At 42.5% G+C, this 13,703-nt stretch overlaps 1 protein-coding gene across 5 annotated transcripts in view; it reads right to left on the bottom strand.

The window, feature by feature from the left end:
* The window catches only part of MGLL (monoglyceride lipase), a 69,448-nt gene that overhangs the window by 43,565 nt on the left and 12,180 nt on the right, over nucleotides 1–13,703 (bottom strand). For all 5 annotated transcript variants that reach the window (XM_068409062.1, XM_068409066.1, XM_068409065.1 and 2 more), the window contains exon 3: nucleotides 3,038–3,144. In XM_068409062.1, the coding sequence (XP_068265163.1) occupies nucleotides 3,038–3,144 (107 nt within the window). The remainder of the gene's footprint in view (nucleotides 1–3,037; nucleotides 3,145–13,703) is intronic.

Here is a 13,703-nt window from a genome sequence, read left to right as displayed (position 1 = left end):
AGGTCCAGTGGTCTGGGATTACTATGAAATACCCGAAAGAGTAAATGCATGAATCCTGACATGCTGAGAGAACTGAGCCAGTGCTACCTTATACGGGGCAATACTAAGACGCAAATTCGGATGAATATCGTTACTCTGTGAAGCCTTGCATAAGAGGAAATGGCCTTTGGCAAGATTTAGAGCCAGTGTGTAAGCTCCTACAGACTCAGCAATATAAATGGAAATTATTTTTCCTTCTTTTGACTGAAGAATAGACACAATATAAAACAGTCAAGCAATGCATACTACAGTCCCAGTAACTTCCCAACTCATTTGGGAAATCACGCTAGCCATGCTGTGTAACTGCATTAATAATCTCACAGATAATGTGCCTATATTGGGAATTTTATCCATGAGAATACAAGAATCAGAATAAATGTCCAGGTCAGGAAATCTACGCCAAGCTCATAAGACTAAGAGCCACTGTAGGTGATGGGGAACAGAAAGCAATTATTTTGCTAACACAATTGAATAAGTAATATGACCCAAAGATATCAAAAGGATGGGACGCAAAGGGGGAACACACTGGTGAAGTGATTTGGAATGGACAAAATGGTGGAGGAAAGCTAAACAATTCCCAGTCTAATCTGAGTAAACACGGCAATGGAGGTGTTTATGTCCTTCAGCTCTCGCTGGCATTCAGCTCAAGCTGTAACCTGTATTCCATCAAACAAAGTTTGCCCTCGGTGCTCACCTCTTTAGGTGTAAAGGTTATTTTACAGAGCCTAATATATGTTAATTGTCTCTCTAACTTACAGTGAATCTAGGCGCAGTTAAATAAGCTCTTTGTGTAACACAACTGTGTTTCCATTGTTCTGCTTTCAGGTTCCTCTTTACCCTCTCTCCATTGCTGATCAAGAAATCCAAACTGAATTTACAAAGAAAACTGTAGGTTTGACAGGTTAACTGTAGGTTGACTGGCCTGAGCAACCAGATTTGTACTAATTGAAATGAACTAATTAATCCAGCAACATCAGTCTATACAAAAAAAACACAAAATATTTATGCTTCTCTACTCAAAAAGATATTCAAGGAAAAAGAGAGGAAATAACTGTCTCATACAGCACAAAACACGCCTGACAGGAACCTTCACCCCAAAGGCCCTTCTCCATCAACAGAAGAGGCATTCTCCATGTCAAATCCATGTGATAAATACAATGTTTTATCATTTCTTCTAGGTTTGTTGCTTCAAATATTGTTATTTTAACTCTACTTCTTAAAACCTTTATCAAGTTTTAAGGGAATGAGGACTTTAAGCATGCACAGTGAGAAACGCAGTCTCATAGGCCCACGGTGGCTCTGAACAAATTGTTTGTGTGTCCTGGAGTTCAGTAACTTTTTGTATATATTGTCTGTTGTCCACTAACAGCAGCTGCAGAGTGGACACCATGTGGCCTGTTCCACTGCCCTTCTCATGAACTTTATGCCATACAGATGAACAGAGAGGAATGGAGATGCTTTCTGCTGGGATTACTGCAGACTTCTGCTAGCCTACGTCTGACTCAGAAGGAAGTATATCCAAATGACTGAATCAACACTTAGAAATATTGTGCCTATATAGGGAGAAAGAGACCAGTATGTGGTCAGCAATGATACTTCTGCACAGGTCAGCTGTCCTTGTAAAGCCAGCGCTGAATATGGCATGTGATCAGTTGTCCAGAAAAATCGCATGGGTTTTATTTATTTTCCATGCAAGCTGTCCTGAGGACTAGGTATTCTCTTTTTCAGGGAAAATACAGGGTTCGTTTTTGCACATCAAGTTCATTGCTGTGATTGAAAGGGAGTCATGAGAGCAAGTGCGAGGGGAAGCCTTGGCTACCTGAATTCAGTAAGGTTTTGCCTTTCCTCTCGCAGACTAAATGGTTCAATGCCTCACATGCAGTCAGGATCTTCAAGCTCCAATTAAGCAGTCCTGTCTCTGAGGAGATCTAGGGGCAGGTTTGAGTCCCAGCTTCAGCCAAGTAAATTGCCGTATACTGTCCAATGTATGGCAGTATACTTTACAGTGTCAGTGGAGAATCTGCTAGAAGGAGATCAGATTTACACTAACCGAGATTAATCCCATTTCAACCTGTCAGCTCAGAATTTGGCCTTGCCTTTTGTCTACTGCCATCATTAATCCCATTGATTCATTTTGCTAATATCTAGAGCGACTCTTGCAGGGAGGCAGCGATCTGCAATGATAAAAACAAAGCAAAGACTTCCAAGCACAAGGAAATCATGAAGTTGCAAGAGTCAGGTGTGACAGAAGGCTAACAAAGAACAAGGATAGATGGTTCAAATATGTTATTGGGATGTCCCAGTTCATGCGTGGCAGGAGATCTGGTGATACCCAGCATATCTACATCACGGAATGGAGCACAGAGCAGAGATCTTCAAGCCAGAAGAGGCTGGGACAGTAAGTCTACCTGGCACAGCACTGCCCAGACCTACCGGCTGAGGGCTGAAGTGGTGTTGCTGTGTTATCACAGCCTTGCATGCATTCAGGCTACTTTCTCGTCAGAGCTGATGTGCATATAGCCAGCTCTGGTGTCTCTGCCGGACTGTGTAGATGTGTCCAAAGAAAGGTCTGTGATGCCTCCATTCCTCTCCATGTCCCAAGGGTGCAGCTGTCGAGTTGTATCGGTATATGAAAGCTATGCTGTCATTTCAGTCTCCCCTCTGGGATCATTTAGGACATTGACAATGAATCCCACAGCGGACAATACCTCTTCACCCCCCAAGAGGTAGGTGAAAGAGAAAGAATCCCTTACAGAGAGGTTAAAACAGCACCAGCAGTAATGTCAACAACAAGGCTGAGGAAAACTCAAGGTAAACAGAAATAGCTTTTTACATTCAATATGCAGATCCTCACAAAGCAACAGATGATCCCTTTCTCATTTATGCCGAGGTGTAAATATTCTATTGACTCTTCTCTTACTGCTGAGTAGCTTTAATGGCATTTACTTCAGTAAAGTCCTGAGCTGCTGTAAATCAAGTACTGTTTTAGGCTACTCACCATGGTCATGGGCAAAAACAAACAAGTTAAGTTCTGTCAGTCTCTGAGCCAAGTCATCATAGCGGCCGCAGTGTTCCCCAGCGCCATGAGCGATAAACACGAGGGCCCTAAATGGAGCATTAAGGTATAAATCATTAACTTGGCAATCAACCCACAAAGGCTTCAGAGCTGCAAGTAAAACCAGCATATTCAATTTAGCAACAGCATTTCAGACATCAGCAAATACAAGGCAAGTATATAATGGCTGAGGTGGGTTTGAACAGAGGGGAAACAGTTGCCAACCTGGCCTACCATCAACCTGGTCTTCACCAGGTGGTAGTAGGACAGACCACATGGAAGTCAGCTGCTCATGGGACAGAGACTGCTCTTTCCATTTGTCTGCCACCATGGTCTGCTGCAAGTTGAAGATGCAGATGGGCATCAGCATCAATCCTTGAGCTGGATAACTCCGTCTTGGGCTTGAGGCGTCTACACTGCTCCGACAGTGTAAGTGTTGCCATTGATTTCTTTTGGGATTGGTATTTCTCCGTGGTTTCAAATACAAACACTGTCCATAACTTTATAACTTGCAACATTGTCTGATGCTACAGAGCACTCTTACAGATGAAATTTCAGCTAAAGAATATTAAGCAGAGTCCAGAGCTTTGGTTGGAGTTTGGAATTTTTATCTTTGGACCCAAATTCTGGTAATTTTACCATTCCAGTTTCTGCCCCAAAACAGTTGCTTCACTTTGGTGATTAAAGCGACTCTTACATAGCCACTGTACAACTACAGACATGGATGATAAAAAAACCCCAGTCTAATAGACACTTCTTTTTGAAAGACACACAAATACTTATCTTCAAAGATTCTAGTTTTACCAATGATGCTTTCTTTTTACTGGGATGGCATCACGTGAGAGTGACTGAAGTTGAACGAACCTTCCCAGTGTTTTTACTGGACAAAGTTTGTACAGAATTAGACCAGAACTATAGCAGAAGCAGCAATGAAATTACAGAAGTTTTGCTGAATTTGACAGGTGACTATTTAAAATCCAGCTTTAGCAACATAAACATAACTTGTTCATTTAAAAGTACCATCTGTCATTGCAACATCAGCAACCACAAAACAGTCTGAAGGCTACAAGTTAGATATGTTCAGTACAATAACAGTGAATTATTAAATGAACTGACAACATAAAATAATGACAGCAGTTTGCAGCTAGTGAATTCCTCAACTTTATTTTGATTGGAGTTTTGAATACCTTTTTAGACAGTGTATTCACTGCAATGAACTGCTTTGATCTTAATATATTTAAACTTAACAAAGATGTTGGCTGATGTTGAAACTCCCGCTCTAGCTCTTTGATTAGCACCTGCTTCAAAGTATTTGCTCATGCTAGACAACTGAAGAGAGCATCCATCGAAACCAGAAGGATTTTACAGAGCATACTGCAAACACAAAAGCAGCAATGCAAAGATGCTCTGGTATCTGTCTAATACTAATTAGCAAGGGTGAGGTTAGGTCATGTAGCATATTTAACTTGCTGTGCCTTACAAATGTTCTTCAGTATCACTGAAGGTTTCAAAACGATCAGTGTGGAGCAGTCATTTCTTCCTTTGTCATCTTCCCTGGTCAATAGATTTGTCAAGTTATCAATGCACTTGCCAGACAGTCTGATTTTCAGAGTGCATGGTCTGTTATTACAGCTCCAAATACTGAAGAAATGGAGACACTGCTCATTCTACAGCAGAGAATTTTTACTTTCTGCAGCAGAGGCATCATGGCTTTACATGTCCCCCCTCTCCCAGACGCAGGCAGCCCAGCAGAAACGCTGCGGCCACTGCTGGAAGAGCGAGTCATTATTCTATATGTGCCCCTGAAAACTGGAGGCACCATCCAAATGCTTCTGCCTCCACCTACGTGTAATGGTCTGGTACCTCAGCCCTGGTCCTGGGTCACCTGAAGAGACATCACAGTCCCCAAGTCTGGAGCTGGCAGATCTGCCAAACATTCAGAAATGCAGTGGGGAGGAGAGGGGTGAGGCAAAGCCAGGCTGTTAACCCGCAGGCTCCGGACTCTGCGGTACAGCGAGCAGTGGCACTGCACGCACAGGACCCTGAAGCAGAAACTAAGGAAAGGTGAGAGAAAATCCCAGTGTGCCCATCACCTTGATACCCAACAGACTCAGCCAGGCTAAGTCTCTCTGCTGTGTACCGCCTCTTACCTGGCTCTTGACAGCTTTCCTGGTCAGTGTCTTACTTAATCCCCCAGTTACTCTTTAGAGGACCTATGTTTTTTTTCTGCTGACTAGGCACAGAGATTAAGGTGCAACTTGGCTGACTGAATACAGCCCTTCATTTCTCAGAGAAATATTATTTGAATGTATGCACTGAAATGCATCAAGTGAATGAAGCCTAACGGGAAGCTGGCAATGACATCTCTGCCAGGAAATTCTTGCTGTTATTTCATCCCCCCTGACAGCAAAGCCCTAATTTTGCTTTCATTCACACTGATGCAGCACCATGACTTTGCCTGACAGCCTCCTGCTAGATACTCAGCCCCCTCATCTTCTGTGAAGCCAGTGAGAAAAGAAAAAAAACCTCACCGCTTCAGAGAGGCAAGGTGTTCCTGCACCCTCTCCTCTCATCTAGCACAGCAACTGCCAGGCATTGCAGAACCGAGCCTTTGGACACCATGGGGAAGAGACCTGGGTTATTATTTGTCTGCAAAATACTGAATAAAATTCCTGAGACTGTTTGTGCTTTAAGAGCCCTAATGACAGTAGGTGTGGAGAAGACTTAGATACTTTTGGAAGTTTTGTTCTATGAATAGTCATAAACAAGGAGCAAAATTTCCAAATTGTTATGTCGAAACAGAAGTAGATCTTTTTTTTGTTCAATCAAAAGTGAGAGTGGCTTTACTAAAATCTAGGTCATGTCTACACAGCTCTTTAGCTCCAGCTTTCTGGTCTAAGCACAGGGGCCATACAGTAAACACAACAGCTTGAAAAATTGAAATTAGTATGAGTATCATCTGAGCAAGTATTGAAGGATTTGGCTCTTTCACCTTATCTCCCATTTTCCATTACAAAACAAGTTTAGATTTGGCAAATAATACCTGAGGGCGTAACAAATACATGGTTCAACATCTTTTCACTAGCAAGCTGGCATGAAAATACAACGAGTGATTAGATTGACTGACAGCAGTTCTTTACTGTATATAAACATTTTTGCAGACACCCCTGCTCTCGAATCACAGCCTGCTCTTTCCTACCACAATGGCTGGAATAACAGAATATCAGAGGCTGCTTTCAACAGAGTCGCTTAAAATTCATATGGAAACTCTGCAGGCTTTAAGCTTTTGCAGGACTGCAGTGCCTCTGTGCGCGACTTCAATGGAAGTTTTGTTTAAACAAGGTTTGCCTATTGGCCACGTATCAAATTGATCCTGGGGAGAAATTTCTTCACCTCCAGCTCTTGCAATTGCACTGGTGAAATCCTTGGAAACTCGCACATCTCAGGTAGAAAACACTGTGCACAGCCTGCAAAGCTTTCTGGTGGAGACTGACCTGTGCCTGAACCCACGCTAAGTCGGGGCTCTCTAACTGCAGGTAGGGAAACCCGGTGTATCTCTGGATGCTTCAGCTGGCTTTGGCTGGTGGAACTGTAATTGCGGAACATCTCGAAATAGCATTGCTTTGGCATCTGCTCAAGAAAGCACCAGATCACGCACCAGCACCATCTCCCCACACTCAACAGGAGTGTCTCCACACAAAGCCAAGGTGTGAGCTGAGCATCCATGTGCTTGCTCTCACCCAACTAGTGCAACAACAATTATCGCTATTAAAGGAAACCAGTTTATTGACTGCTGTTTGCAAAAGCAACAGACAGTCTTCACAGATCCCTGCCCTTCCCATAGCCTTCACCACCTCCTCCTCCCTCCCCACTGCAGGTTTCTGCCTCCTGCTATTGCACAGCTTGGCAAACAGATGCAGTTACTTATTACAACAAGAGGGCAGGACAATATTTATCTTTACTGTTCAAATCAACTACTGGCTTTGTTTATGTATCTCCCATTAGGAGGTGATGGTGTATACCAGTGACCAGTCCCTGCTCCCACATCTCCACTGTGCTGGTCACCCACAGCTGGTATCAGTCCCTCCTGTGTTGCAGTTGCATCTCGCTAAGTAAGCAATACACAGCGATGTGGCATGTGCAGTTGGTGCAAGGCATGTGCAAACATCCTTTCCTGAATCAGGGAGGTTGGGAGTGGTAGAGGCCAGGCTGGAACGCAAAGTCGGTGTGCACAAACCCATGTGAACACAGTGGCTTCCTGTTCTGCCTCTTGGAGAGGCTACCAGCTGATCTAAGCTTTAGCTGTCTACAGGCCTTCCATATTTCTCACTGTAACTTCACATCCTCTAATAGTTCACTTCTTGTGTGGGGAGCAGCTTTGTAGGGCAGGAATTCAGGTTTAGGTGCAAGAGCAGAACCAGTTTTAGAGGTTCCCACCTTCTTTATTGCTGGGCACATGTTGCCCCCTCTGCCATGCCAGTACAATTGTTCAGAGATGCAACTCCACAATCAATTGCAGGAGAAGAATTGCAGGGAAAATAAACTGCAGTACTGGGCTTATGCAAATGAGCAAGAGCCCTCTTAAACCAGGGCTCTGTCATTAGAAGAAACACACCTTGAAACAACACTCAGAAAGCTGCTGTGCTATGAAATCCGGCAGGCCAGAAACACAACTCAGGACTTGGGTCCTGCTGAGCATAAAACCCATATTCTAGCTTTATTTTCAACAAAAATCATGTTGAAACCTGTCCTGGTTTTGCAGGGATAAAATTTATAGAATCCATTTTCTGTTACATTTAGTTTCAGTCTGTGGCCAGCTGTGGGATGGTGATCAAGGCCATTAGCAGTTAAATCCAGGGCAGCTGACCCTGGCTGGCCCACAGGTGTGTTCTATATCATTGACATCAAGCTCACTATAAATGGGAAAGCTGCTGGGGTGTCTTTGCTTTGCTTTTCTTCTTCTTAATGGTTATTGCCCGTGAAGGAACTTGCCACCACTCTATGGGGTAAGTAGAACTTTGTGTCTTTTGATTAGCATTGATATTGGCTTTCTTATTTTATTAAGTTTGTTTAAACTTCAACCTAGGAGTCTCTCTCCTTTTCCCAATTCCCTTTCTTGGCCGGGGAGGGGTCTTGGGTGATAGAACAACTGGTTATTATTTAGCCCTGGATGCGGGCTGAATGGAGACAAAACCAAAATAGACAAATAAGGTTGTGAGCAGGATAGTATGATTTTTAACATCTTCTGTCCTCTGGGGACAGAGGTATTTCTGTGGGACTCTGTGCATGCTCTTTTATAGCTAGAGAATAACCCAAAACCCTGGGACTAGACCAAAGAATTGAAGACAAGCTTCCTATGACTGCATATACAAAAATGCAGTCTTTTCCACTCCATTCAAAAACACCTATTCAGAACAATATTTAAGTACTTACTTAACCTCAGGAAACTTCCTTCAACCCATGAAAGTCAGTAGGACTTAGAAAGTACAAGATAAAAGTTTTAAAAGGGTTTATAAATGCTGTCCTGAATAAGGACTAATTTAATCACATGCAGAAGTGATTTCCTAGATCAAGCCCTTGCAACTTATGCTAATAGCATGTTGTTCTATCTAAGGCAACTATGCTTTTCATTTGGTGTTATATATGTTGTAACCAAATCAACTCTAACAAAGAACATCTGACTTGAGCAGTTTTGAATACTTGACACTAAATTCCTAAAGTAATTTTTAAAAACTGACAGGAAAGCTCTGAAGTAGCTAGGCTGCCAGAAAAATGACTGGCTTGCTTACTGATATTAAGTATTACATTTTGTTGTGGTGCTTGAGCTGATTTATCAGTTCCTTTGTAGCTGGCATCAGCCTGAGTCTTAGAACCACAGTGAACAATTAACCTTTATTTATCAAAACCATTTCACTGGTGGCATTTTTGGACAAGCAACTGGATAGTTGGTGACAAACCTTTTTAACTTGTCATGTATGTATGTTTTGCTTCCAAAGTATATTATAATAGAAAATGCATTAAAGGTATGCATTCTTGTGTCAGCTGGGACAGTGGTCCTTGCTGATTATGAAGATTAGTTATCTTTCACATAATAAGATTACACGTTAAGCTGCTTGTAACTTTGTCAAGCTTTAACTGTCACTCCAATTTCCTACCCTTGGTATTTGGTTAAAGATTACCTTTTTTTTAATTTTCCAGCTAATCATTTCTAAGAACATGTAATAAAGAATGAATTGTTTTGTTCACTGTAACAGACATTGGTGACCTTTTCTCTGGAGGGTTCTTGAGCCTCTTGCTTTGTGTGTAAGACCTGAAGTTTGGAAGAGGGATGTCTCTGTGTCTGCTTTTTGAGTCAGCTTTTGCACTTTTTTTTTCCTGAGGTGATTTGTGTCCTGAAGCAACCCTGGCAAAACTTGGGCCATGGGGAGGGATTACAAATAGTTATGGAGATTTCTCTCACGTTGTGCATGCTCATGACCTATGCAGTTAGCCAAGAGTTCAGCCTGGTGACTCTGGGTAGACAGGAAAATTTATGGTGGTGTCAGGTGTGTCCCTTCATGCCATCCCTCTGTCTCAAGGAAACATGCAGAGTTATGTCCCTCTGAAGGCACAAGAAGCAATGATTTTGCTCCCAATTCCAAGCCACATCTCAATGAGCTTTGGTCTCTTGCTCAGTTTTTTTGAGAAATGCATTCTTAGCCTCTGCTCCACAGGCCTATACATGCTCAGCTTTGCCATGTAGGTAAAAATCTGGTTAGCCACCTCTTTTTTCAGCTATCATTGAAGTTCAATAATGTTATGTTAAACTAGCAGTTCTATGGCTTTCTTTTCTTAACTCGGGAGAAAAAGCAAGTCAGAGTAGCAATAGCCTGGAGTGGAGTCTCTATCAACCTTATCTCAATATCACAGACAGTGTAGCACCAGCATGGATATCTCACAGAGCTCCACATCTGGAGGAATTCACCTCTTCCAGATAGACTGAGGTAAGTAGTAGTTCAAGACTGTAGTAGTTAAGCCTGTGAAAAACCTTTGAGCAGAACAGAATATGCCAAAAAGGACTGTACACTATGCTCACATTACATAATTTCTGCTTGATTTTATAGGGCTTGTGGGGATTTAAATTCTGCACATTTGTGTTTGTGGTTTGGTCTAGACTAGTAGAATCGTACCTTAATTTCTGTCCAGATCCTAAACCAGTAATTAAAAAATAAACTCCTCCAGCAAACTCTGCTTCCTACTTTCTTCCCCCATTTACTTAGGCTTGGAATTTCCCATTCAAGCCTGTCCAAAGGGGCTGCTGTTTGTTTGGGCAGCATCCTACTGCCCAACATGATAGAGACTTACGGCCTAATCTTAAAACCTGCATTAGCTTCCATGACCAACTCTCTTGCAACATGTCTGCAAGCCTGATCTCATCAAACATCCCAAAATGACAGCAATCCCTTATTGGCATAGAGTCAGGAGGACATTTGAGAACTGCCACGACCTCCAGAAGGAGTAACATCGGGAGGTAATTCAACAATACCAGAAAGTGTAGACACTGTTAATCAGTGGGGCGGAGACAGAACCTGGGTAGTAGAGATATATTTCAAAACAAAAGGTTCAACAGGATCTAGCCAGAGCCAGCACAAAACAATGTGGAGAAACAGCTTATGCTGATTTATTGTAGCTCTTCAAAAAAGCAAGACCTCGCTGAGAATAACTCTAGTGGTCTCATATAGGGAAAAGAGGAAGGAAACTTCATGTGGGGGTGGGAGGGAAGGAATTATTGGAACCTGGCAACTGCATAGCTCTAGACAAATCTCTGCAAAGTTAACATTTGAGACTAGCTTCATATTGTTTCCAGGAAGATTTGAAGTAGTATTTTAGAGGATACAAGGCTGAGATCAGAGGTGAAAAGTGTGGTGTGCAGCTTAAAAATCATGGGCCAGATCTTCCCACCCCTTTCTTGGGTAAAACTGAAGAGAAGGGATTCTAGGGTTACATGCACTGCCTCAGGGAGACACTCCTCCACTTTGATATCAGAGATGGGATTTTCCTTGGCAGAACTGGCTGCCAGACCTGCTGCTCTGAATCTGCAAGGCAGACAAGCACTCTGGAGACACCGGCAGCTCAGGGGTTGGAGCTGTGCTTTCTTCCTTCTGCTTCCCCTCTACATAGCACAGGAATCCTTGAAAGAAGAATTACGACTTCTCTTTCCGAAGAAGCAAAAGAATTTCTGGCATAGATCTCCTTGGAAATCAGGAAAAATAAGATACTACTTGTTAATTTTATTAAATATTAATTTTCACTTGGAAGCAAAGCCACTGCAGATGGAAGATGGCTGCAGGACCATGATTCTCAATGGGGAACCAATAAAGAGGGAGTAAGAGCAAGAACGGTTTTTGCAGAGCTCCCCCTCCTCTTTCATGGACTGGCACTGAACCTCTGATGATTTCCAAGGGACAAAAATTGCTGTTTAGCCAGTCGTGTAGCAGTTTCTTCTTGAAACCAAAATGCAGGCGCTGCCTGGTGAGCCAAAGCCTTGGAAAGAGAAAGGCTTGTGTAATTAGACTGACTGTCTTTTCAGAGCATGAGAAAGCTGCAATTAAAGGGCCAGACACTTTCTTCTGCACAGTCACTATTGCTTAAACTCGGTACTACTCACTAGTTCAGGACTAAACCTATTCACTGAACAAATAATTTTATATAAAAGTATGTCTCTGTTTCAAAGTAGCTGTGCAAAACCTGTTCCTTCTCACTGAGTTCACTTTCAGTGTCGGCATATTCGGAGCACCGTTCCAGTGACAAGTCACTGCTTATTGCTGCTATAAACTCATAGCTTGACAAACCCAACTCAACCCTAAAAGACCAAGCAGGCTTCCTAGAAATGAACAAGGTGTGCTTGATTAAGGGATCAGCTTGAGCCATGCAAGAATGCTCCCTGCATGGCATCCTAGCCCCACTGTGACCAGTTAATCTCGCCTTGCTGCATAGCACAGAAGATGGAATTAGACAGCAGTATCCCTGGTGTCTAATTGGTGAGGAGTTCTAGCTGAGCCTCTGTAGGTTTCAAGCGATGGAAATTACTTTACTTAGTAAAGCCATCCCTTCGGTTAGATCCACACAAGTACCTGCTGACTTTTAAGTCCATAGCAACATGCTTGGTTATTTTCAAATGTTTGCTAAGAAATGCTTATAGTTTTGAGACAAATCACAAAGTAGTGCTGAGGACACTACATCTAATGTTAAGCAGTGTTTCCTAAAGTCCTCTAAGACAAGTTTGCAGACTTCTTCTGACTTCATTTTTTTCCACGAGGTATTTTTCACACAGGAGCTGGACATTGCTAGTGGTCTGAACCTGGGCTCACCAGGGGTTCTGCATAGTCAGTCTCACCACAAAATTAATGGTTCTTAAAAATGGGATTGTCCATGTTTTAGACTCTAGCCATGGCTCTAATCACCTCCAGTCTCAAGCTGTTATTTCAGGGAGTGGATGGTACAGACAACTCATAACAAGCAACACTGAAAAAGTTCTTAAAGGAAGAATTCAGCTCATCACCCTACCACCTCTGTGGGGAAGAAGCTGAAAAGCGCACACCTGGCACAAGGGGGTCAGAGCATTTCCAAACCATTCCTTGCTATAAAAACTGCACAACTAAAAGTCTTTGATCAGGTATTTTGGGCTTAAGTGGGCAAATCTTCACTAGCTTGGAAGAGACCTGTGGATAAGTAAGGAGCAAGCAAGGGGATGACACTTTACCTGTTCTGTGAACATGAGATAGGGTGATATTATTATGTCTTAATAAAGCACTGACTGTGCAATTCCCAGTTGTATGGCAATGGTTTAAAGCAAAACATAAAACCTCAATTCCCTGAAATACTGAGACCTGATAGTACAGTTTGCAACCAGGCAATTCCCCCAGTAATGCAGAACTCTTGATTACTTCCTGCACTGAGTCAATTACCCGTCCTCACTTTTACCTTTCTGATCCAATTTGGTCTGCGGTCCTCTCTGTTGGCAGAGATCTTAATTGGTTATCTTTCACAAACTAACTCATAAAAAGTTCAGATGTCACAGATAACATGAGTCTCCAAATAGCCAGTCTTTTTCTGTGTGATTTTCCAAAAGCCAGGGTGGAATTATCCCATAAACTTAGAGACAGAAACTCAAGGATTGATTTCTTAATCATAAAGCACTTATGTATATTTTAGCATATTTTGATATTAAGCACATTAATTTCCAATGAATAATCCTATCTCAGCACATCCCAGAGCTGCACTTCAGCCCTGCCCAACTATGAGAGGAATCTTTGCAGCAAGAGGCTTTACAGGCTCTGTCAAAATCAATAGCAGCAGCTATTCCTTCGGGAAATCAGTAATGTCACAGGCAAAGCATTTGCCAAGGCTTCAAGCATGTTCCAATTAATTTACTATTCCACATTTGCTGTAGACCCGAGGAAGGAGAGAAAGTTGAATGTAAGCAGTTAAACATGAGATGCAAGAATCCTGCTAAGACAGTGATTGCTGCACCATGTGCTTTAAAGGCTGAAATGTTTATTCATGTTTTGAACCAAAGTAAATCTGAACCACGGCTGAGGTGCAATGGTTTACCTACGGATGATTTACT

The sequence above is a fragment of the Nyctibius grandis genome, chromosome 10, assembly GCF_013368605.1.
Source record: "Nyctibius grandis isolate bNycGra1 chromosome 10, bNycGra1.pri, whole genome shotgun sequence".
Lineage (NCBI taxonomy): Eukaryota > Metazoa > Chordata > Aves > Nyctibiiformes > Nyctibiidae > Nyctibius > Nyctibius grandis.
Note: the sequence above shows the minus strand (reverse complement) of the source record. Positions and strands in the feature narration are given on the sequence as shown.